At 39.5% G+C, this 24459-nt stretch overlaps 1 protein-coding gene across 5 annotated transcripts in view; it reads right to left on the bottom strand.

Moving 5' to 3' along the window:
- Window positions 1-24459, bottom strand: part of LOC128688285 (T-box transcription factor TBX20) — a 108012-nt gene that overhangs the window by 48126 nt on the left and 35427 nt on the right. For all 5 annotated transcript variants that reach the window (XM_070086567.1, XM_070086568.1, XM_070086570.1 and 2 more), the window contains exons 2-6: window positions 20832-21369; window positions 20244-20416; window positions 17991-18148; window positions 16283-16399; window positions 15630-15792 (exon numbers count right to left, since the gene is read on the bottom strand). In XM_070086567.1, the coding sequence (XP_069942668.1) occupies window positions 15630-15792; window positions 16283-16399; window positions 17991-18148; window positions 20244-20416; window positions 20832-21369 (1149 nt within the window). The remainder of the gene's footprint in view (window positions 1-15629; window positions 15793-16282; window positions 16400-17990; window positions 18149-20243; window positions 20417-20831; window positions 21370-24459) is intronic.

Here is a 24459-nt window from a genome sequence, read left to right as displayed (position 1 = left end):
TGTCACAAAGGAAGACACCATATAGTCATGTGTAAGGGTCTATATGATAATGTTGATAATAATGATAATGTTGACAATCCTGACACAACAGTAGCTAATGTAAAAATTGTTGCTAATGTTAATAATGATGGTTTTGCTGAAGTAGCCTTACCTGTGTTACAGGTAAAAATTGATGATAAAAGGCATAAATCAAAAAATGTAACTGCATTATTAGACCAAGGATCCCAACGTACTTTCATTAAACGTAAATGTCTTGATGGGATGAAAGTACAAATGGGCGATACTACCACTCTAAAATTATCTGGTTTTCTCTCAGATAAAAGGTCTCAATTGTATGACACTGTTTATGTAGCTGTCAGGTTGGGCAATGAGAAAAACCGTGTTACTGCAGTAATTGTAGACAGACTTCCAGAGAAAATATCTACAGTAGGGCTTAGTAAAGCTACAGAAAGACTTTCACATAATGTAAATTTAGCACCTTCTGTGATGATTCTGTAGGCCCAATAAATATTTTGATAGGTAGTGACTATTATGCCTCCTTTGTAAAGGGTATGGTAAAGAAATGTGGTGTCACCCTTTTGAAGACTGCAGGAGTCCATGTAATGTACGGTAGGATTCCTCGTAATAATAATGCATGACTAGAGGAAACTACCATTACCATAACTGTGTGTCTTACTCCTGAAATCGTACCCCAGTATAATTTTTCCATAGAGGATGGTGTTGAGCCAGTGCATAAATTGTGGGAATTAGACAGCATTGGAATAAATGTAAATGAAGAAAGTCCAGACGATTCTTTTACTCAGGAACAATACCTGAGAGATGTAAAATTTGAAACTGGACAATACTGGGTACGACTTCCGTGGAGACTGAACCATCCAGAATTGCCCACTAATTACAGAATGGCATATGGACAGTTAAAGGCTCAACTCCGCGAACTGAGTAAGACACCAGAATTGTTAACTGCCTATAATGATATAATTGCTGAGCAGTTAATTAATAAGTTTATAGAAGAGGTTCCTCCTGAGCAAGCCAAAATTTATGGCGATTATTTGCCACATCACGGAGTGAAGAATGATTCTAACACCACTCCTTCGAGGATTGTGTTTAATTGTAGTGCCAGGAGTAACAAAAATGTACCTAGTTTAAATGACTGATGACAGGTCCGTCGGTGACGGAAAAATTAGGAGATATCTTATTAAATTTCAGGGTGAAGAATTATGCCTTTAGGGCTGACATAAGTAAAGCTTTCCTAAGAGTGGGTTTACAAGAGGCTGACCAGGATTGTACCTGCTTCTTATGGCCTGAGAATCCTATTGACCCACTTAGCCCTCTGAAAACCTTTTGCTTTAGGAGTGTATTATTTGGTGCTACATCCAATCCATTCCTACTTCAAGTGACGATAAATGCACACCTTAAACGTACGGGAAGTCCATTGAGTAAAGTAATGAGCAAACAATTTTATGTGGACAATTTCCTGGGTGTGACGTCAACTGAAGAGGAACTGTTAATGACTTATAGAGAGGCTAATAAAATAATGCAAAGTGCAAATATGCCTCTGAGGGAATGGAATAGTAATTCGTCCAAATTAAAGGACAAAATAAGTAAAGATTACCCTGGAGATGAAGTGCCAAAATATAGTAATGTATTGGGATTAACTTGGGATACTGAGAGAGATTTGTTAATGTTAAAACCTAATAATTACAGTATGCCCAATAAATTAACTAAGAGACTCTTGGTTGCTGAAGTTTCCAAATGTTTTGATCCACTAGGTTTAGTGTCACCCCTTACTATAAGAGGGAAATTATTAATACAGGAAGCATGGAAACTAAAATGTGCTTGGGATGAAATTCTACCTGAGGAATTCATTAACAGGTGGGATGAATTAATTGGGGATTATGAAAAAATTCCAATGTTGGAGTTCCCACGCCAGGTGGCCAATCCAAATGGGAAAAATGTACTCCACATTTTTTGTGATGCTTCAAAATTGGCATATGGAGCAGTTGCTTACCTTCAATGTAATAGTGTTATCTCTCTTGTTATAAATAACAAAAAAATGCACAATACCGTGACTGGAACGATACACAAATAACCCGCACATAGAAGAGAGGAGCTTACGACGATGTTTCCGTCCAACTTGGACCATTTACACAGTCACACAGTGTGACTTTGTAAATGGCCCAAGTCGGACCGAAACGTCGTCGTAAGCTCCTCTCTTCTATGTGTGGGTTATTTGTGTATCTCTTGTTATGTCTAAGGCTAAAGTGTCTCCAATTAAATCACGTACTTTACCTCAGTTGGAATTAACAGCCATTTATGTAGATGTCAAATTAGCTAATTATATAAGAAATATGTTGCAGGAGATAAATATTAGCGACACTAATTTGGTCTGATAATGAGGTATCCTTACAATGGATTCGTAATGGAAACAGTAAAATTGTGTACATACAAAACAGTCGCTGAAATTAATCAGATGCAAGAGAAGTATAATAGTTTGGGTCAGCATATGTTAACATTTAATCATATACCTGGTGAGGAGAATCCAGCTGATTTCTTGTCTCGAGGTTTACCTTATGCTAAATTTGTAAATGCTGTATCATGGTTTAAAGGACCGAGCTGGTTGGTAAATAAAGCTAATTGGCCTGTACAAAAGGCGTATATTGCTCCTGTTGAAATTACTGTGACCACCGCTCCAATAGGTTGTCCTTCTTTAGCCATTGATATAAATAGGCATTCTTTACCCAAACTAATCAATGTAACTAAGTTGGTGTTTAAATTTCTAAACAAGATGAATATCTCATATAAGTTTTCACATCCTCTTGAATATTTGATAAAGAGGGTACAAGAAGAAATCTATGGAAATGAGGTTAAATTGATGATGGAAAGAAAAATTGTGAAAGGTTCCATAATAGAGAAATTGGGGCTGTATTTAGAGATCAATGTAATTAGGTGCAGAGGTAGGTTACAAAATGCTGAATTGGGTGATTATGCTAAACACCCTATCTTACTGCCCAAAACTCATCATCTAACAAATTTAATTGTTTTAAATGCCCATAAAAATGTAATGCATGGTGGGGTACAAGATACCTTAAATTATATTAGGGAAACTTTCTGGATTCCACAAGGATCGCAAAGTGTAAAAAGGGTGATTAAATCTTGTGTAATATGTCGCCGTGTGGATGCCAGATCCTATATGTACCCAGGTCCTCCACCATTGCCAAAGGAGCATGTACAATTAGTGAAACCATTTGATGTAACAGGTGTAGACTATAGTGGTCCAATAATTTTAACAGGTACTTCAGATGTGTTCCACTGAAAGTGTATGTTTGTTTGTTCACCTGTACTGCTACTAGGGCAGTTCATTTAGAAGTGGCACAGAACTTCTCTGCAGAACAGTTTATACAGCTGTTTCGAAAATTTGCAGCTAGGAGATCCTGTCCGAGATTGATGATTTCGGATAATGCCACAAATTTTGTAGCAGGTGCTCAATATTTGATAGAGTTAAATAATAGTAATGATGTTCAATCTCTTTTAACCCAACGAGGGTGTACCTGGAAATTTATTACTCCTAGAGCCCCTTGGCAAGGGGGCTGTACGAAAGACTTATAGGCACAGTGAAACGGTGTCTCCGTAAAGTACTACACTGGAAGAAAATTAATTTGGAAGAATTCCGTGCAGTGTTAGTGGAGGTGGAAAATGGGATAAATAATAGGCCTCTCTCGTACATGAGTGATACACCTGATGCAGATGTATTAACACTTTCTCACCTAATATGTGGAAGGAAATTGGAAGCTGCCCCTGTCTATAGAGATAATCCGGAAGAAAGTGATGAAGATTACAATGATGCGGCAGTGTTGTGTGATAAATTCAAAATGTTAAATAAAGTAATTGATCATTGGTCTAATGTGTGGCGTAAGAAATATCTTCTTACACTTCGTGAACACTTTTATGGTGCGACAGAGACAGTAAATCGACAGAACATTCAACCAGGTGACATTGTGTTGATTGATACTGAACAACATCGAACATTGTGGCCTCTGGGCAAAGTATTGACATTGTACCCAGATGCACAAGGTGTTGTCCAGAATGTCAAAGTGTTGTGTCATGGCCAGGAAAGTTTACGCACTATTAATAAATTGATTCCCTTGGAATTAAATGGTATTCAATCAAACATAAATGAAAATCTGAGGGAAAGTGACACGAGTGATATTGAAGATAACGCTGACCAAGTGATGCCAGAAGATGAAATCGTGGTAAGACCTACTAGAAGAACAGCCACTCAAGCCAGAACCGGCTGGAATCGTCTCCTAAAGGAAGGAGTAATTTGAGTCATTTAGCAACGAACTCCGGCCAGCCGCAGTGTGGAAAATAATGTATTTTCCAGAAAAAATACAGTGTATTTTTATGTAAATTAGTGTAATACATTGTATTTAATAAAAATTATGTTATAAAATATGGGAAACCCTGCGCCTGCGCAGGGGAGACTCGCCATGTATGAACTAGTCAACACAAACGTTAGTGAATAATCGGAAGAATTTTCGTTCTCTATAGGTTAAATTGGGCTGACACCTCTCAAATAGGAGCCGAAATTGTTGGATGTGCATTCCTGCATAACTTGAGATATCAGGCGACTGGACAAGACAGCTCCAGGAACCTCAGATAAGCTATCTAAACTGTGTTGTAATTCTGGCCAGTATTATCATCATAAATTTAGTTAGAATGAGTTTTTTTTTTTTTTTTTGAGTATGATACACATTAATCTCCAGTCAAATTGGTGAGTGATATTAAAATATGTTCTCCTTCTGTTATGTAAATGTGTATATATATAATTTATTAATTTTAATTTACAGTCCACCAATTTTTATATTTACCAGAATTCCTGGTGATGCATATTTCTTTTGTAATTAATAGGTCTAGAGCAACTTGTGGATATGACAGTTATAGGTATCGAAGGGGGACATTTTTGCGACCTAGGTGTCCCAAATCATACTTGTCTATGTAACTTTGATAAATAATAATTATCTTTGTTATCATTTACTGATATGTACATTATGAGTTACATCCAGATAAATGCAATTTTCCACAGCTACCAAGATTAATTTTCAGCTATACTAACAGTACGCTACTATCAATGTTAATCTGCTGATATCATAACTGATTTAATTTCATAATATAGTTATCATTAATTATAATTTAATCAAAATAATTTACACTTCATTAGTCATTGTCCAACTATATACAGCTGTTCAGCCACAGACTAAAGGTTTCAGCCAATTTTGACGAAAGGGGAAATCTGGGAGGAGGGGAGGAATGGAGAGGGAAAGAACAGGAGAGAGTAGGGCGCGAGAGGTGTGTGTTGGTGGGGAGGTGTGCTATGTGTTGGTAGGGATGCGAGTGAGTTGGTGGGAGTGTGAAAGGCACGAGTGTGTGGGAAAGCTGTGTGTTGTCGGGTGTTGTTAGATAAAGAAGCAGTCAGTCAGGAGCCGGGCTGAGAACTAAGATAACCTTCCTGGCTTCTAGTGTGGCTACCGACCTCCAGAGGTTTCGGTGAAAATATTAACTTACACATTGCATTCACGGGATGAGTCGCTAAATCAATTTTTATAAGGGCGTCTCAGGGTTATGGCGCCCTGAGCCAAAGTACTAAGGATATTCAACCCAGAATCGAAATAATGGAGGACATAGGACAGCCCTACTTGGCAGATTGTTTCAATCATCGACACCTATTTTCGAACCAGTATTTCCCTACATCCTTTCTAAATCCAAATTTATGCAATAGAGGCCGGGGCGCCCAAGCCAAAGCTTTGGCGCCCCATCCCATTATTTATACATATGCATTTGAAGAATAAAAACTAACATCCTTCGTAGTAATTTAGTTCGTACCTCTCCTCCTGCCCATGACGCTTACGGAGTCTACTCCATATCCTGATCCTCTTGTCCTCTTCAGTACTTTGAAGAAACTGGCCACTCTCTTTCTCAGACTTAAAAAGCACAAAAGAAGTGTTAGACTTTCCTACACTAATAATGCTCTTTTTTGCCAGTCATCCTATAAACTGGTCATCTACCAAAACTGCCTACCTGTCTTCTAACCTTCACAGACGCCGTCTTGTTGAAGCATCTATTATAACAACTTTCCTAATATGACTCTAAGTCCTGGCTCTATCTCTGTAGATGTTTTCCTTTCTCATTAGATTGTCAAATGCTCCGAACTTCAGAACACTCATGACTTGACCTGATCTTTATTTCTCCCTCTCCTTACCTCTTCTCCATTCCTTTATTTTCTTTGCCTTTCCTTTCTTCTGTCTAGGTGAGTTATGTCCTATGTTTTTACCCCCTGTATTTTTGGTCCCACCCTCGAGGGCTATTAGCTCTCCTGCAGTGTTTCTTTTTCTTGTCCTTAGACTTCCTCCACTACTAATACGTGTTTTTCACCGCTGTTATTGCCTAGCTACACTCCATTCTCTGACTCTTGTGTCATTACCACTACTTCCCCGACCTACTGCTATCAAATCACCACTACTTCTACCACTGCCATCTCTACTTCCTTCATGTCATTATTACTTCTACTTCCTCTTTGTCTCCCGTTCCCGCCCCTCTTTCGTACATATACTGGCTCCCTTTTCTCCCCTCTTAATGGCCCAAGTCGAACTAAAAGTCGTCATAAGTCTCCCTCTCTTATTGTGCGGGTTTTGTATAAACGCTTTTTAGTTAAAAAAAATGTATTCAAAATTTATTTTATTTCATTCTATTTTATTCATATAAATAAAAATATTAATTTAAATTCAATAAACAAGCAGCATAATAACATATATGCTCCTTAAAATTTAGGCATTTAAGATTGACTTTTCTGGTCTCAGTAGCCGCATACGTTTGGCTTATCTGATCCAGATCCACATCTTTGGCGATTACACATTCAACTGATAAGGTAGTTAATTTATCCAACCCATCTTTTTTCATCTTGGAACGAAGATACGTTTACATTAATTCAGTATCTGAAGAGCTCCGTTCTGCGCGGCCACTGATGCTGCCAATGTTACAATTATTTTCAGCCCACGCAAAAAAAAAAAAAAGATTAAAGCAATGATGTCAAATTGTTTGAACAAATAAAGTGCAAGATTTTCTTTGGATAAAATATCCACCTCCCTTTCCCCATTTCTATGTAGAATTCTTTCTTAAAACTTTTCATTGGGTTCTTGTTGATTAAGAGCGATATATATTTTTTTTTATGTTGCTCTTTCGATTTTTTGGCGTCCTTAAACCCGGGCGCCGTGAGCCAGTAGTGCTAGGCTGGTTCGCCCCTCACTCGTACACAACACATCAAGAGGTGCTTTTTCTTGACCTCTCGGTATCAGTATTTATTATCTTGTGAAAATCCACCGTCTGTCAAAACGCATTCAAGTACTAGATAACAAACGTAGACGATCACTACTACCTTCCTTCCAGTGTAATGATGACCCCTTCAGTGTGTGATGCTCACTGTAGTTGATGACCTTCACTGTGTAGTGATGTCCTTTAGTATGGTGCTGCGTAGTGATGACTCTTAGAATATGGTGCTCACTGTAGGTGATAACCTTCACTGTGTGGTGCTCACTGTAGGTGATAACCTTCACTGTGTGGTGCTCACTGTAGTGATGACCCTCAGAATTGTAGTGCGCACTGCAGTTGCTGACCTTCACACTGTGGTACTGTATTGTGATGACCTTGAGTATGTGGCGCTGTGTTGTGATGACCCTAAGTATGTGGTGCTGTGTTGTGATCATCCTGAGTGTGTGATGCTGTGTTGTGATGACTCTGAGTGTGTGTGTGTGTGTGTGTGTGTGTGTGTGTGTGTGTGTGTGTGTGTGTTAAGTATTGTAGACAGGTATCATTACAGTACTTATCCGACACAACGAAACGAAATTCTGGTAGAGGATATCTCCTACAAATTATTTATTAAACTTTGGCCCAACTCTTGAGCATGATCTACACAAGTGGGTCCCGCCCACCTGTGACATGACTCAACCGCTGCACATCATCTGACTAGTATACAAGAGTTCCTGTCCATACTTAACATTCATCAAGACTAAGATACAGAACACCAGCTTCCTGGTCGAGGCACTGATTACCTCATCTTCCACTGTCTTCTGTGTTTAGTTCTACAAGACTAAAGGACTGATTACCTCGTCTTCTATTGTCTCAAATTTCAACATCAACTGATCAACTGATTGCACCAAACGTCTTCAAATAAAGATACCCAGGTCTTACATAAGTATTCAATTCCTCAAGCACCTTGGTAATTTTAAAATCACGATGAAAGCCGAAAGGCGTAAACTGTGGGTAAACTGTTCAAACGTATTCCTGTCAACTACACACCACAAGCTACACAGGGGGATGGGAGGGCGAGAGAGAGAGAGAGAGAGAGAGAGAGAGAGAGAGAGAGCGTGAGAGAGAGAGAGAGAGAGAGAGAGAGAGAGAGAGAGAGAGAGAGAGAAGTTCCTGATCCAGCAAGGGACCCTCCTTGGTTAGCTGCAAGAACTGTGTCAAAACTGTCAGTGGTGACAATAAGGCAGGAGGAGGTGCATTTCCTTCTTAAATCACTTGACCAAGAAAAGGCTGTGGGCCCAGACAAGTTGAGCCCAAGATTGCTGAGATGTGCAGACCAGCTAGCAGCATCTCTAACTCACATCTTTCAGCACTGCCTAGTACAGTGTAAATTGCCCTCTCTGTGGAAAGAGGCAAAGGTAGTCCCTGTTCACAAAAAGAAGAGCAGAGCAGAAATCAGCAACTACAGACCAGTGTCACTCCTGTCAATCACTGGTAAGATCCTTGAGACAATAATCTCAAGACAAATATCTACAGAATCTATTTCCTTTCTTACAACTTACCACATCACTGTTCCATCTTATTTTATTATAAACTAACCATAACTTGTCTTCAATAATTCTACCTCACTTTAAAAAATACTCAATTGCCCAATTTTATTCTAAATCCCTATTATTGCCCAATTTTACTTTAAACTATATTGATCAAACTTATTGTAAACTTCTTTTATTGACCATTTTTATTCCATACTTTTTTAAACTAGTATTTTCAACTACAACTTTTATACTATCCTGTCTACCATCTTACTATCATATTATAACCAAGTCATTGCCATTTTTCTTTTTATCATTTTTTTTATTATTATTTTGCTACCTTAATTTATGTATTTTATCTTGTCAATTTAAATCTAATTATACTCTAATTCTTGTAAACAACTTATATAAGACCTTAGTGCAATTACAATTGAGAGTCTTGTTCCTTTATTATATTATTAGATTAATCACAGTTTTACTCTAGCTCATTCTAGCTCAATACATAGTCAATACCAAATTCACTATACTAGACCATAGTGCAATTACTAGTGAGAGACCGGTGCTATTTGTAATTTGTATTTTTATATTATTAGACTAAACCTAGTTGTACTATAGCTCTTTCTAGCTCAATACATAGTCAATACCAAATTCACTATATTAGACCATAGTGCAATTACTAGTGAGAGACTGGTGCTATTTTTAATTTGTATTTTTATATTATTAGATTAAATTCAGTTGTACCATAGCTCATTCTGACTCAATACATAGTCAATACCAAATTCACTATATTAGACCATAGTGCAATTACTAGTGAGAGACTAGTGCTATTTTTAATTTGTATTTTTATATTATTAGATTAAACCTATTGTACTTTAGCTCATTCTAGCTCAAAACATAGACTCCACAAAAGTCATTATTAGACCTTAGTGCAATTACAAGTGAGAGTCTTGTTCTATTTTTAATTTGTATTTTTATATTACTAGTTTATACCTAGTTGTACTTTAGTTCATTCCAGCACAACACATAGACAACATCAACTTCATTATGTGTAGTAGTGACTATACCCTACATGACCAAAATACTCTAGCTATATACTTGTCCAAACTTCCTACCACTACAGATATCAGTACTAGAACTCAACACACAACTCAGGATATAAATAACCATAATTTAAACCTAGAAGATGATTGATCACGTTGACCCTGATCTAAACCTCCATAATCTGACACCCAATCAAAACCTATTGGAAAGTAACTGCCTTTATTACACAGCATCACAAGCCACCACTATCCTAAACAATGCTAAAAGTCTATCAGTACTTAACTACAACATCAGGTCCTTAAGCAAACACTATGATGACCTCCTAGCACTCCTTGAATCACTAAAGACACCCTTCTCCTGCATTATTCTTACTGAGACCTGGCTTAAGCAGGACACAATAGATATCTACCCTCTACCAGGATACACAGCAATTCACAACTGCAGACCAAACCAAGTTGGGGGTGGTATTGCAATCTATTACTCTAACCAATTATCTTGTCTTAGCACCACTTGCTTTAGTGATGAATATGGGGAATACATTTTTGCTAATTTTACTGTAAAAAACCTTAAGACGCCTATAACAATCGGTGCCATTTACCGGATACCTCACACAAACATCCCAAATTTCAGTGAGAAATTAAAGTCACTAATAACAAACAGACAAATGAATAAGCACCACCTTCTCTTAGCTGGAGACTTCAACATCAACCTTGGCTTACTAGATGATCAGCCTGTAACTGATTTCATCAACAATATGAGCAACACACTTCTCATACCAACAATAACTAAACCAACCAGGCTCACTGAGACAAGTGCAACCATAATAGACCACATATGGACCAATATACTAGCCCCCCCTTAAATCAGGGATAATCACAGATAGCACTACAGACCACTACCCTACCTTCCTCCTGACAAACATTAGTAAACCACCACTTGAATACAACAAAGTCTCATTTAGACTCCATGACGAGGCCTCAGTACGGAAGTTCACAGCTGACCTAGAGACTGTTGATTGGCCTACAGAATTCTCCAAGGCCAATGGTATTGATGACTGGACAGACATTTTTCTTAACAAATTACTTAGACTATACAACAAACATTGTCCTATAAAAACAAAACAGATCACAAACAAACGGTTTGGTTGCCCATGGCTAACCAGCACCATTCTGAAATCCATTGACAAGAAACACCAATATGAAAAGTAATATAAACTGGGCTTAATACACAAAGATACTCTTAAACACTATTCATCAGCTCTCACCAAAGTAATAAAGAAAGCCAAACAACTATACTACTCCAGTAGATTCACAGACACTAGAGGAGATATAAAAAAGACCTGGGAAAACACTCTCTCAGATTCTAGGGACCCACAAACTGAGAAAAACCAAGAATATTGTCCTAACTAAACCTAATGAAACACCACTACATCCCACTGACACAGCTAACAAGATAAACGACTTCTTCTCAAACACAGGATCTAATCTCGGCAGTAAAATCCCACATACCAATGCCCATGTCGGGGACTACCTAGATGGGAATTTCCCAAATTCCTTCTATCTTGCACCAACTGAACCCACGGAAGTCATTGAGATTATAAAGTCACTTAAAAATAACTTGGGGAATCTGTCTCATGTCCCACCATTACTGTACAAGCGAGCGGCCCATGTCCTTTCGCATGCTATTTCATTACTCTTTAACAAGTCACTAGAGACTAGCACCTTCCCGAAACTACTCAAGATGGCAAGGGTTACACCAATACATAAAGGTGGTGACCCTACAGACTTAAACAACTATAGGCCAATATCTAACTTACCATTGCTATCCAAAATCTTTGAGAAACTCGTGCACAGGAGACTGTATTCAATTATAACGGCTCAAAACATACTCAACCCCTGCCAATTTGGATTCAGGAAAAATAAAAGCACTAATGATGCAATCATAAAAATGCTAGATCTGCTTTACACAACATTGGAAAATAAGGAATATCCACTAGGAATTTTTATTGACCTAAGAAAAGCTTTTGACACAGTAGACCACGACATCCTACTCCACAAACTTGATCATTACGGTATAAGAGGCCATGCGCTTGCTTATTTCAAATCTTACATTACTAATAGGTATCAGTACGTCACCATTAAAGACACAGCATCAGCAACACGGCCACTTGATACTGGAGTTCCGCAGGGAAGTTTCCTTGGTCCCCTGCTCTTCCTCATATACATCAATGACCTTTCAAACGTATCCCAACACCTGAAACCCATTCTCTTTGCTGATGACACGACTTATGTCATCTCTCACCCTAATCTTGCCACCCTCAACACCATTGTGAATGAGGAGTTGATTAAAATATCGACTTGGATGACAGCCAATAAACTTATGCTTAACACTGACAAAACCTACTATATTATGTTTGGTAGCAGAGCAGGAGATGCACAAATTAACATTAAGATTGACAACACTCTAATTACCAGAAATAATGGGGGAAAATTCCTAGGCTTATACCTTGACAACAACCTGAATTTCAGCACCGATATCCAGCATGTAACCAAAAAAGTATCCAAAACGGTTGGGATCCTCTCCAAGATACGATACTACATGCCGCAAAATGCCCTTCTCACACTATACCACTCACTTATTTATCCATACCTCACCTATGCTATTTGTGCTTGGGGATCAACTGCAGCAACACACCTAAAGCCAATAATAACTCAACAAAAAGCTGCAGTAAGAATAATCACTAAATCCCATCCCTGGCAACACACCCCCCCACTCTTCATAGACCTAAACTTACTCCCAGTTCAGTACATCCACACTTACTACTGTGCAATCTACATCTACAGGGCCTTAAACTCTAATATCAACCTTGACCTAAAACGCTTTCTTGATAGTTGTGACAGAACCCACAGGCATAACACCAGACACAAACATCTCTACGACATTCCCCATGTCCGACTAAACCTTTACAAAAATTCAATGTATGTCAAAGGCCCTAAAATCTGGAATACCCTACCTGAGAACTCTAGAACTGCAGACACATTCATCACCTTCAAAACTACCATTAGAAAACATCTTATCTCCCTGATACACCCCGTCAACTAACTACACGAATACCACCTGGTGGTTCACACTTACACTCACTCACTCATTTGACCATAAACAGAAATATTAATCTCAATCTTAAAATAATGAATCCTGTGATACTCCAATACTGAAACTATGTACTGTGCCAAAACAAAAGCATTCACATTGCTAAACTCACAAACTAGTATTTAGTCACTTAGCCATAATACCAACTTACCTCATAATTTGTAATATTTACAATTAAGAATAAAACTAAGTATGCCCGAAATGCCTAGCCATGCTAAGCGTTCTAGTGGTACACTCTGTAATCACAATTTTACTACATGTAAACCACACAATAACCAAATTTCTGTAAACTCAGCATTGTAATCCTTATAGAGAATAAACTTTGAATGACAGAGTTTTTTGACTACCACTCACTACTTTGTGACCGTCAATATGGCTTCAGGAAAGGTTACTCTGCTGCTGATCTGTTGCTAAACCTCTCCACTAAGTGGCACCAGTCACTGGATGAATCCAAAGTCAGCTGTGTGGTAGCACTGGACATTGCTGGTGCTTTCGACCGGGTATGGCACCAGGGCCTCTTAGCAAAACTTCAAGCACTGGGAATTGCAGGCTCTACGCTATGTCTCCTCAGTGATTACCTTCATGGTAGATCTCTAAGGGTAGTTCTCAATGGAACAGAATCAGCAAGACATCCTTTTGGGGCAAATGTTCCACAAGGAAGCGTGTTGGGACCATTGTTATGGAATGTCTACTTCAATGACCTTCTTCATCTCATCCCAGAATCCCATGCATATGCAGACGACTGTACAATGACATTCACTTATCCAAGAGAAGAAATGCCACCTGTTCTAAGCTACATCAATCACCAGCTAAGCGCTATATCAGCTTGGGGAAATAGATGGCAAGTAACATTTGCACCTGAGAAAACGCAAATGATGGTCTCTAGGCACCATGATGGTAATGCTGGTGCAGTAGTAAGGATGAATGGGAGGGTGTTGGCACCTGGAGAAGAAGTTGATATCCTTGGGGTGAAATTTGACTCCAAACTGACCATGAAGAACCATGTTGTAAATCTTGCAAACAAAGCAGCCAGGAAGCTTACAGCACTTCGCCGTATCTCGCATCTGCTTGACAGTAGGGGTTGCAAGATTCTGTACGAGGCACAAGTACGCTCACACCCTGAGTATGCTCCACTTTCTTGGTTTGCCTGCCCTCCTTCTCACCTGCGACTGCTTGACAGAGTAGAGAACAGAGCAAGACGTCTCATCTCTCGCCTGGACCAATCCTGGATAGATCTGTCATTTCAGCAGAGCCTTCAGCACATGAGGGATGTGGGTGGCCTTACTATTATGTACAAGGCCAATATTGTCAAAGTACCACACTTGGATCCACTTCGAGGACAGCGTAAAACAAGCTTTTATGCCACAAGACGGGCAGAAAGCAGCAACTTCACTCTGGCTGTACCCTTCTCCAGAACATCACTACATCTAAGATCATATATACCCAGGATGACTCGAGTATGGAACACATTCGTACAGCATAATGATGTCAACGAGATAAAGTCAGTTGATCAAATGAAAATGCTGGCCCACAGATGGCTCCAACTTCATCCTGTTCCCTACTTGTATGTCTCATAACAATAAAAATGCTTTCAAATGAGCTGATGTAGGTAACAGCTCTTAGCTTGCCAATAAAGTTAGGAATCCTTAACCTCTAAATAGCTTGTCAATAAACCTAGGGATCCTTAACCTTGTCAAACCCTGTGTTAAAAGAGAGAGAGAGAGAGAGAGAGAGAGAGAGAGAGAGAGAGGGAGGGGGTACCTGCTAACAGGTGGCGATGGGTGAGATATCAGAGCTGTGTGACCCTTCCGGGTTTAGCGCTTAGTTTTGATTGTAATAATACTATGGATGAGATGCGTGTTTCCGATCCTTGATCAAGTGCTACAGAGATTCGTCTCAAATCGGCGATTCCTGTTGGAGGAGGAGGCTCGAACACCCACATCCAACCAAACCCTGTATAATTTTCTTTTCGTTTGTAGGGGTCGCCACCAGGCCCACTAAATCCAAGGTCATATCTGTGGATTTGACCTATGAAGTCAGTACGGTAAAAGTCTGTTGTAGAGCAAGCTCGTTAGAGTAGCTTTTGCCTCGGCATTTGCTCGTTGATTTCCCTTGATACCAGCATGGCCCAAGCATCAAAATAACTTCATATCCTTGAGCCATGCGTGAAGACTAGCTAATTACTCTCAGACCCTTTGAACCACAGGATGGACATAAGCATACTGAACCAAGAGTACACTGGGAATCGGAATACAAAGTGAACTGAGATCCAGTTAACCCAGTTATTAGGACAAGAGCAGAGACCACTGTGTGAAACTCGGCAGTGAACACAGAAGACTCCCTTAGTAACTGTGCAGCCTTACAATGGGAATCACTGAAGAGTGCATACCTTACAATGGGACTCACAGAAGTTATTACTCTGAGAGTCACAGATGTCTTACAATGGGAGACAGAAACGAGTCTTACCTTACAGTCAATAACGATATTTTATCTTAAAATGGGAGCCACGATTCTCACCTTACACTGAATCAACGATTCTGTCTTACCTCACACTTGAGTTACAGGCAAAGTTTTGTCTTGCATGGAAACCCACGGAAGAGGTCTTACCTGGCCTTTGACTTCGCGTGTCTTGTTGTTGGTGAGTTTGAGTCTGTCGAAAGCAACGGCGGGGGAGGCCATCCACTGGACCCCAGTAGCAGGCGAGTCTGGATGTATGTAAGGTGTGTGTTGCCCCAGGGGCTCTCCCGTCCCTGCTACCATCCAGCGAGAACTGTTGGATAACACCAGTCTTATACACACCACTCCTCATTTCTCTCAGATTTGTTGTTACACTCAAATATACAAACAAGTCTTAGTTTTAAAAAAAAAGGCACAATACTGTGACTTGAACAACACAAAAATAACCTGTACATAGGAGAGAAAAACTTATGACGACGTTTCGGTCCGTCTTGGACCATTCACAAGTCAAGAAGGACTGAAATGTCGTCATAAGCTTTTCTCTCTCCAATGTGTGGGTTATGTGTGTAAGCCTTAGGTAGACAATGGAAGGTAGCCTAGAAAGTGTAAATATTAGAAAACTTTTAATTATTCGTTATAAACATTTCCTTGGTATGTTTAAACACCCTTCCTCTCGACCGAGGTTAGGTTCATCATGGGTAATAACACAGTAAGACAAACGCAGGATAGTTTTAGTCAATAATAATTTTGTGTAGACACAATAAGACAAAGGCAGGAGAGTCATAACTGGAGGTAACACTGACCTCGGGTAAACGTATCTATATCGGCGGGTGTCGACGGCCACCATATCGAGGTACACCATGTAGGTCTTCTCAGGGCGCAGCCCGCGAATCTTAACTTTGACTACAGGAAACATCCGTCTGCGGAAAGCAACCTCTGAGTCTGGTGCTGGTTTTGGTACTATTGCTGGTGGTAGTGAAGGTGATTGTAGTGCAGCGGTGGTCATGGTGGTGGTGCTACAAGGTGATGACAATGGTGGTAGTGAAGGTGACTGTAGTGCAGCGGTGGTCAAGGTGGTGGTGCTACTAGGTGATGACACTTGTGGTAGTGAAGGTGACTGTAGTGCAGCAGTGGTCATGGTGGTGGTGCTACTAGGTGATGGCACTGGTGGTAGTGAAGGTGACTGTAGTGCAGCGGTGGTCATGGTGGTGGTGCTACTAGGTGATGGCACTGGTGGTAGTGAAGGTGACTGTAGTGCAGCAGTGGTCATGGTGGTGGTGCTACTAGGTGATGGCACTGGTGGTAGTGAAGGTGACTGTAGTGCAGCAGTGGTCATGGTGGTGGTGCTACTAGGTGATGGCACTGGTGGTAGTGAAGGTGACTGTAGTGCAGCAGTGGTCATGGTGGTGGTGCTACTAGGTGATGGCACTGGTGGTAGTGAAGGTGACTGTAGTGCAGCAGTGGTCATGGTGGTGGTGCTACTAGGTGATGACACTGGTGGTAGTGAAGGTGACTGTAGTGCAGTGGTAGTCATGGTGGTGGTGCTACTAGGTGATGACACTTGTGATAGTGAAGGTGACTGTAGTGCAGCAGTGGTCATGGTGGTGGTGCTACTAGGTGATGGCACTGGTGGTAGTGAAGGTGACTGTAGTGCAGCAGTGGTCATGGTGGTGGTGCTACTAGGTGATGGCACTGGTGGTAGTGAAGGTGACTGTAGTGCAGCAGTGGTCATGGTGGTGGTGCTACTAGGTGATGGCACTGGTGGTAGTGAAGGTGACTGTAGTGCAGCAGTGGTCATGGTGGTGGTGCTACTAGGTGATGGCACTGGTGGTAGTGAAGGTGACTGTAGTGCAGCGGTGGTCATGGTGGTGGTGCTACTAGGTGATGGCACTGGTGGTAGTGAAGGTGACTGTAGTGCAGCAGTGGTCATGGTGGTGGTGCTACTAGGTGATGACACTGGTGGTAGTGAAGGTGACTGTAGTGCAGTGGTAGTCATGGTGGTGGTGCTACTAGGTGATGACACTGGTGGTAGTGAAGGTGATTATAGTGCAGTGGTAGTCATGGTGGTGGTGATACTACTAAAAAGTGATGACAGTGATACCTATGTGAAGGCAGTACTGATTATGATGATAAACTGAATGATAATGACAATAGTAATTATGGTGGTAGTGTTAATGAATATGATATGATTGAACAAACATAGTTTATCAAGCAGTCACACAGACCTGACCCCAGTACCTGATGCTGACAATTGTCTTCATTAGTAATAAAAAACATTTAATGAATAAATTTTAAGTTTTATATTAAAACTAACCGGACAGTCTATGTTACCCCTGCTAAAGTTTATATAATATATATCTTAATTTACCTAACTTTTCCAAAAGTTTTACACTTTTAGTTGACTGTTTGTTGTTGGGATAAGAAGGGCGAGGAAGCAGGAAGGAAATACTCAGGAGGCTCAAAACCTTAATTAAGGAATTAACAGATGATAAGACTGTCATTATGGCTGACCTGCCATTCTTGGTGATGATCATCTCAGTGGAGAGGTTGTGGAACTTGGTCCAGAGGTCATACTGTAGTAGCTGCATACTAACACCACCACCACACCCGTCATCCACACCTTCACCGTCCCTCCAGCCCAAGCTCATCCGACACGACCCACTCAACATCTGTACATATACAATATTTTAAACTATTATGACAGGACCCATAAGGTGAGAAATAATGTGACTAGTTGACGTGGGGGGGGGGGAAGTCAGAAGCCAAAACCTGCCCTTCTCTTCCCCCGCAACCATAAAAAGGCGAGTAAATCGTACAGAAAAAATACCACATATTTTTTTTAAATAAAATTGGCCATTTGGCACATACTTTCTCCAATGACATTTTCGTCTATTGCAGAACTAAAGTGCTTAAAATTTTCAAAATCCAGGGAAAATACTACTACTAATCGCAGGCTGATAATACCAGGAGAGAGATATTTCCATCCCGCCTGTTCTACACACAGCTGACAGCAGGGTAGCAGTACTCACCCCAGAAAGCTATTAAAGAAATCACCAGGACTCTATTATTATTATTAAAGATTCGCCGGTATTCTCCCGGCCCGGGCCTTTTCCAAGTGGTGGCCCGACCTTGGCTCCCTGTCTAGGGAGTGTCTGAGACCTAAGTCTCCCATGGGAGGAGGCATAAGTATCCCCTCATCTTTGGGACCAACTGTCCCCAGGCCTAGCCACATTCAACAGGACTCTAAACCTTACTGAGAGCAGTCACAGCAGAGGTACATAGTAGCAACGTAGCCTATATTAGCATGTTAGGGATGCGATCGAGTGTACATAGGACAAATGACAACTACAAAAAAACAAAACTGTACACCACTACGATGCACGACACATGGAATGTTTGGTACACAAAAACACTCTTGCATCTCATGAACTTCAAATAAGTACATCTTTTTTATTATGAAAGAAGGGAAAGAGAAATTGGAATTTGCATACTTCCTTTCAGGTTATCAGGCAGGACAGCTGAAGAAAAGAAGTAATTTTTTTTAATTGGCACCTACACAGTCAAATAACAATCCAAATCTTTCTCTAAGTCAGATACATCAGCGTTGAAGATTTGAAGCCGATTCAATGAGGCATTTACAAATTATCAATCGAAAACTATTATTTTCTTTATGATATCTTTAATAAAATATCAAATTGACATCTACCCTGCCTAAAATCATTCCAAAAAAAAAGTTTTTCTAAATTACACCAGGATCTAGGGTTTGAAGCCGCAATCAAAATCAACGCGTAAATCTCACTATCACTAAGTTTGAAGGCGATTAAAAAAGACATTTTCCAGTCATTACACAGAATCCAACGATTTCAAAATTATTATGTTAAGAAAAAGGTAAATTTGGACCTACAAAGCCTAGACTTAGTGGATATCATCCTGTCCATTAAAGACCGAACACTTCAGAAGAAGCCTACTAAAGAGGCGTATTAGGCCCTGGTCCACCGCGAGACCTGGTCACAGACCGGGCAGCGGGGGCCTTCACCCTCGAAACCTTCTCCAGGTGAAGCTATTGCGTGGAAAGTATATCACACCACTTAAAAAATTAAACTGCAAATTGACACCTCCATGCCGTCATAACAATCAAAATCTTCCAAGCAGAATAAACAGTGATGAAAGTTTGCAGCCGCTCAGCTTTCTCAAATTATCGCCTAGTAGCTAAATCCAGGAATGGCTATGTAAAGTAGACTGGAGGGCACTTCCACATACCAATAGTTGGAAAAATCTTTTCCTAGTTATAGTTCACCACTGTATAACTTCTCAAGTTATACAAGAAAACTTTTAGAGGAAAACATACTTTACGCAACCACTTAAATACAATTTTTCATTGGTACATAATCATTTAGCGATAATGAATGAATGATCAATATTTATAATTTTTTTATATTTCATTAAGAAATTTCTTAATGAAGTTATGTAAAATCATTTTAATGAGAAATGTCGACAGTATTATTTTATTAAAAACGTTCTCAAAACCATTAAAAAAATAGGGAGAGAGAGAGATGCAGTTCCTTTGGAATATCTAATTAGTTGTCATTGGGGCTATCAGATTATCACTACTGTTATTATTACTCAAAAGCGGTAAGCCCTCTGGTTATCAGAAATATTTTTTGTGAAACATTAAGACAAATGCATCATAACAGGAACTTAGAGACAATCCAGACACACCAGGAAAGGAAGCAATACTTTACTGGTAATAGAGTTACTACTAACTTGCCACTCAGGAAGAGGGTCAGGGGAAGAGTGTTCCGTAAAGTGTTGAGCTGGTTGTTCCACTGGAGCTCCTCTACGTGTGTTGGCACACACAGTGATGCCAGAAGTATCAGAGAGCGAGGGTAAGCTTACATCAACCGTATCTTCCCCAGTACTGTTGCTTACTGGTGGAGCTGACCAAATGAAATACCCAATTATATTATTATATATATTATTATTATATATATATATATATTATATATATATATATATATATATATATATATATATATATATATATATATATATATATATATATATATGTTTATGTTTATGTTTTTTTTTCTGTAAATGTATTTTGTTTATCAATATATATATATATATATATATATATATATATATATATATATATATATATATATATATATATATATATATACATATATATATATATATATATATATATATATATATATATATATATATATATATATATATATATATATACATACACATATAAATAATAAGACAAACAACATATTTGGCGAATTTCCACTGAGTACACAATGTTCTAATAGTTACTAGGATAATAATGAGCCGGATACTTACTGTTGCAGTTCTCTACGTCGACCACTAGTTCGTCGTCATCAGTGTCTTTACTCAAGTCAGCCACTTCTGAGTTTTCAGATTGTAGCTGTTGACATCTCTCTGCATCCTGATGAAAAAGATTTTCTTCCCTCGTGTGAGCTTCTAGGGATATGTGATATGGTGTTAGCCTTTCTGTATCGACCTCCTTTTCATTATCCTGCTTTATATACGAGTTTATATGTTCACAGTCATCTTTGGTCTCAACCATTGTACAAGAGTTATGCGTAGTGTGACCTTGATTAGTTGTGTCGGGGTTGGATTGGTGCTGGTGGTGTTGCTGCTGCTGCTGCTGGTGTTGTTCCTGCTGTTGCTGGTGTTGTTGTTCCTGGTGTTGTTTCTGCTGCTGGTGGTGTTGTTGTTGCTGCTGCTGCTGCTGGTGTTGTTTCTGCTGGTGGTGGTGTTGTTGTTGCTGCTGCTGGGTCACGTCAGTCTTCTCCTGGGCAGCCGTGAGCAGCGCCTTCACGCTGAAGGCCGCCGCTCGGGAACTTAGCATTCGCTTCTGTTGGAGTTAAGTAAAACTAATCCATATTTCTTTAAGCGTAGAGATAATTTAAACTATTGTGTTAGACAGGATGTAAGATTAGAAACATCGGACACAGAATCTGTTTGGCTACAGTTTCTCGAAGGTCGTGAAAAATTAATTTTGGGTATGATTTATAGGCCCCCAAACCTTGATAGGGAGTGCGGTAGGCTGCTATGGGACGAAATTCATAAGGCATCTAGATATGAAAATGTATTAATGGGAGATTTTAACTTTAAACAAATTGATTGGAACAATGTGACAGGAAATCTCGAGTCTAGTGACTTTCTTGATACGGTTCAAGACTGCTTTTTAAAACAGTTTCTGACAGAACCAACTAGAGGAAACAATCTGCTTGACTTGGTTCTTGCCAATAAAGAATTACTAGTTGATAATCTTGAGGTTAGTGATGAGCTAGGGGAAAGTGATCACAAATCACTTAGTTTCAATATATCATGGAATTACCCAAATAGCTGCAATCAAGTCGCTTGGCCAACTTCATGGGTATGAGAAATTACCTGGATGGGCTAAATTGGGACTACCTTACTATGTGTCAGGTAGGTAGAGTTGGTTGTCAATATGACGTATTTCAGAGCATATTGCTGGCTACCCAGACGACTTTTATCCCGACTAGGGATATTAGATCGAACAAAAATGATCCCAAATGGATAAACAACAGATTAAAACATCTCATTCGTCAAAAGAGAGGTATATATAGACGTGTCAAAGGAGGGGAGGCGCAGTGAAGAAATGCATATATTCAATTAAAGAGAGATAAAAAAAAAGAATGAGAAATGAAAAAAGGGATTATGAGGCTAAAGTCGCAAGGGATTCGAAAACTAACCCAAAAAGGGTTCTTTCGGGTATACAGAAGTAAGATTAGGGACAAGATAGGCCCACTTAAGAGTAACTCAGGTCAGATCACTGACAGTGATAAGGAAATGTGTGAACTTTTCAACACTTGCTTCCTCTCAGTTTTTACTCAGGAAGATACTAGCGAAATTCCAGAAATAATAAATTATGTAGAACAGGATGATAATAAATTATGCACGATTAGGGTAACTAGTGACATGGTCCTCAGACAAATAGAGAAATTAAAACCTAACAAATCCCCAGGCCCTGATGAACTGTTTGCAAGGGTGTTAAAGGAATGTAAAGAGGAACTTAGCATACCTTTGGCTAATCTTTTCATTATATCCTACAAACCGGCATAGTGCCAGACAAGTGGAAAATGGCAAATGTAATACCTATTTACAAGGCAGGTGACAGGTCCTTAGCTTCGAACTATAGACCAATAAGCCTTACTTCCATAGTTGGTAAATATATGGAATCAATAATTGCCGAAGCAATTCGTAGCCATCTTGAAAGGCATAAATTGATTAATGAATCTCAGCACGGTTTTACAAAGGGGCGTTCCTGTCTTACGAATTTACTAACTTTCTTCACTAAGGTGTTTGAGGAGGTAGATCATGGTAATGAGTTATGATATTGTGTATATGGACTTCAGTAAGGCTTTCGATCGAGTTCCACATCAGAGACTATTGAGGAAACTTAAGACACACGGAATAGGAGGAGAATTTTTTTCCTGGGTAGAGGCATCGTTGACAAATAGGAGCAGAGAGTTTGCATAAATGGGGAGAAATCAGAATGGGGGCACGTTACAAGCGGTTCCACAGGGGTCAGTGTTGGGTCCCTTGTTCACAATCTACATAAACGACATAGATGAGGGAATAAATAGCGACATAAGCAAATTTGCTGATGACACCGAAATAGGCCGTTCAATTCATTCTAATGAGGACATTAGAGCACTCCAGGATGATTTGAATAGACTGATGCAATGGTCGGAGAAATGGCAGATGCAGTTTAATATAGACAAATGCAGAGTTCTAAATGTTGGACAGCAGTAATCTGAAACCAAGACAACAGTACATAAATGTTCGCAATAAAGCTAACAGAATCCTTGGCTTCATAGCAAGAAGTATAAATAATAGAAGTCCTCAGGTTGTTCTTCAACTCTATATATCTTTGGTTATGCCTCATTTAGATTATGCTGCACAGTTTTGGTCACTGTATTGCAGAATGGATATAAATGCACTGGAAAATGTACAAAGGAGGATGACAAAATTGATCCCATGTATCAGAAATCTTCCCTATGAGGATAAACTGAGGGCCCTTAATCTTCACTCTCTAGAAAGGCGTAGAATTAGGGGGGATATGATTGAGGTGTATAAATGGAAAACAGGAATCAATAAAGGGGATGTAAATAGCGTGCTAAAAATATCTAATATAGACGGGACTCGTAGCAATGGTTTTAAATTGGAAAAATTCAGATTCAGGAAGGATATAGGAAAGCACTGGTTTGGTAATAGAGTTATGGATGAGTGGAACAAACTCCCGAGTACCGTCATAGAAGCTAAGACGTTGTGTAGTTTTAAAAATAGGTTGGATAAATACATGAGTGGGTGTGGGTGGGTGTGAGTTGGACCTGACTAGCTCGTGCTACTAGGTCAGATGCTGTTCTCCTTTAAGTGACGTATCTGATCTCACTAGGTCAGTGAGGTCAGATGGTCAGTGATCTTAAGGTCACTAGGTCAGTGAGCATAGGCCGTTAGGAGAATTGGACCTGCCTCGCATAGGCCAGTAGGCCTGTTGCAGTGTTCTTTCTCTCTTATGTTCTTATTAAATTTGATTCTGAAATTTAACTTTTAAAAATATATATTGATATGTGAGTATTATTTGACCAAATCATCTCAACAATATCTTTGTGACTCGCACGAATTTAGCGCATTTTTGGGAAGATTATAATAAATTTTTCTGTGCTTTGAATTCTACCTTCCATAACAAAACACCGTCTTCTACAAAATATCTAAGTCGTACATTCTCCTCTTTCCTATAACATTCAAAGACCATCTTTACAAAAATTTTATATACCAGGTCGGCGCTGGAAGTTTAAAATAGGAGAGGCTTAGGGGCTAGGGGACTTGTATTGAAGTTATTATTGTAAATATTTTGGCTTTGAGGGGATGATGATGTTTTTGTAGGCTTCAGCTGAGTCTGGGCACCACCGTA

Source organism: Cherax quadricarinatus, chromosome 19, assembly GCF_038502225.1.
Source record: "Cherax quadricarinatus isolate ZL_2023a chromosome 19, ASM3850222v1, whole genome shotgun sequence".
NCBI lineage: Eukaryota > Metazoa > Arthropoda > Malacostraca > Decapoda > Parastacidae > Cherax > Cherax quadricarinatus.
This window is presented reverse-complemented; position numbering and strand designations above follow the sequence as displayed.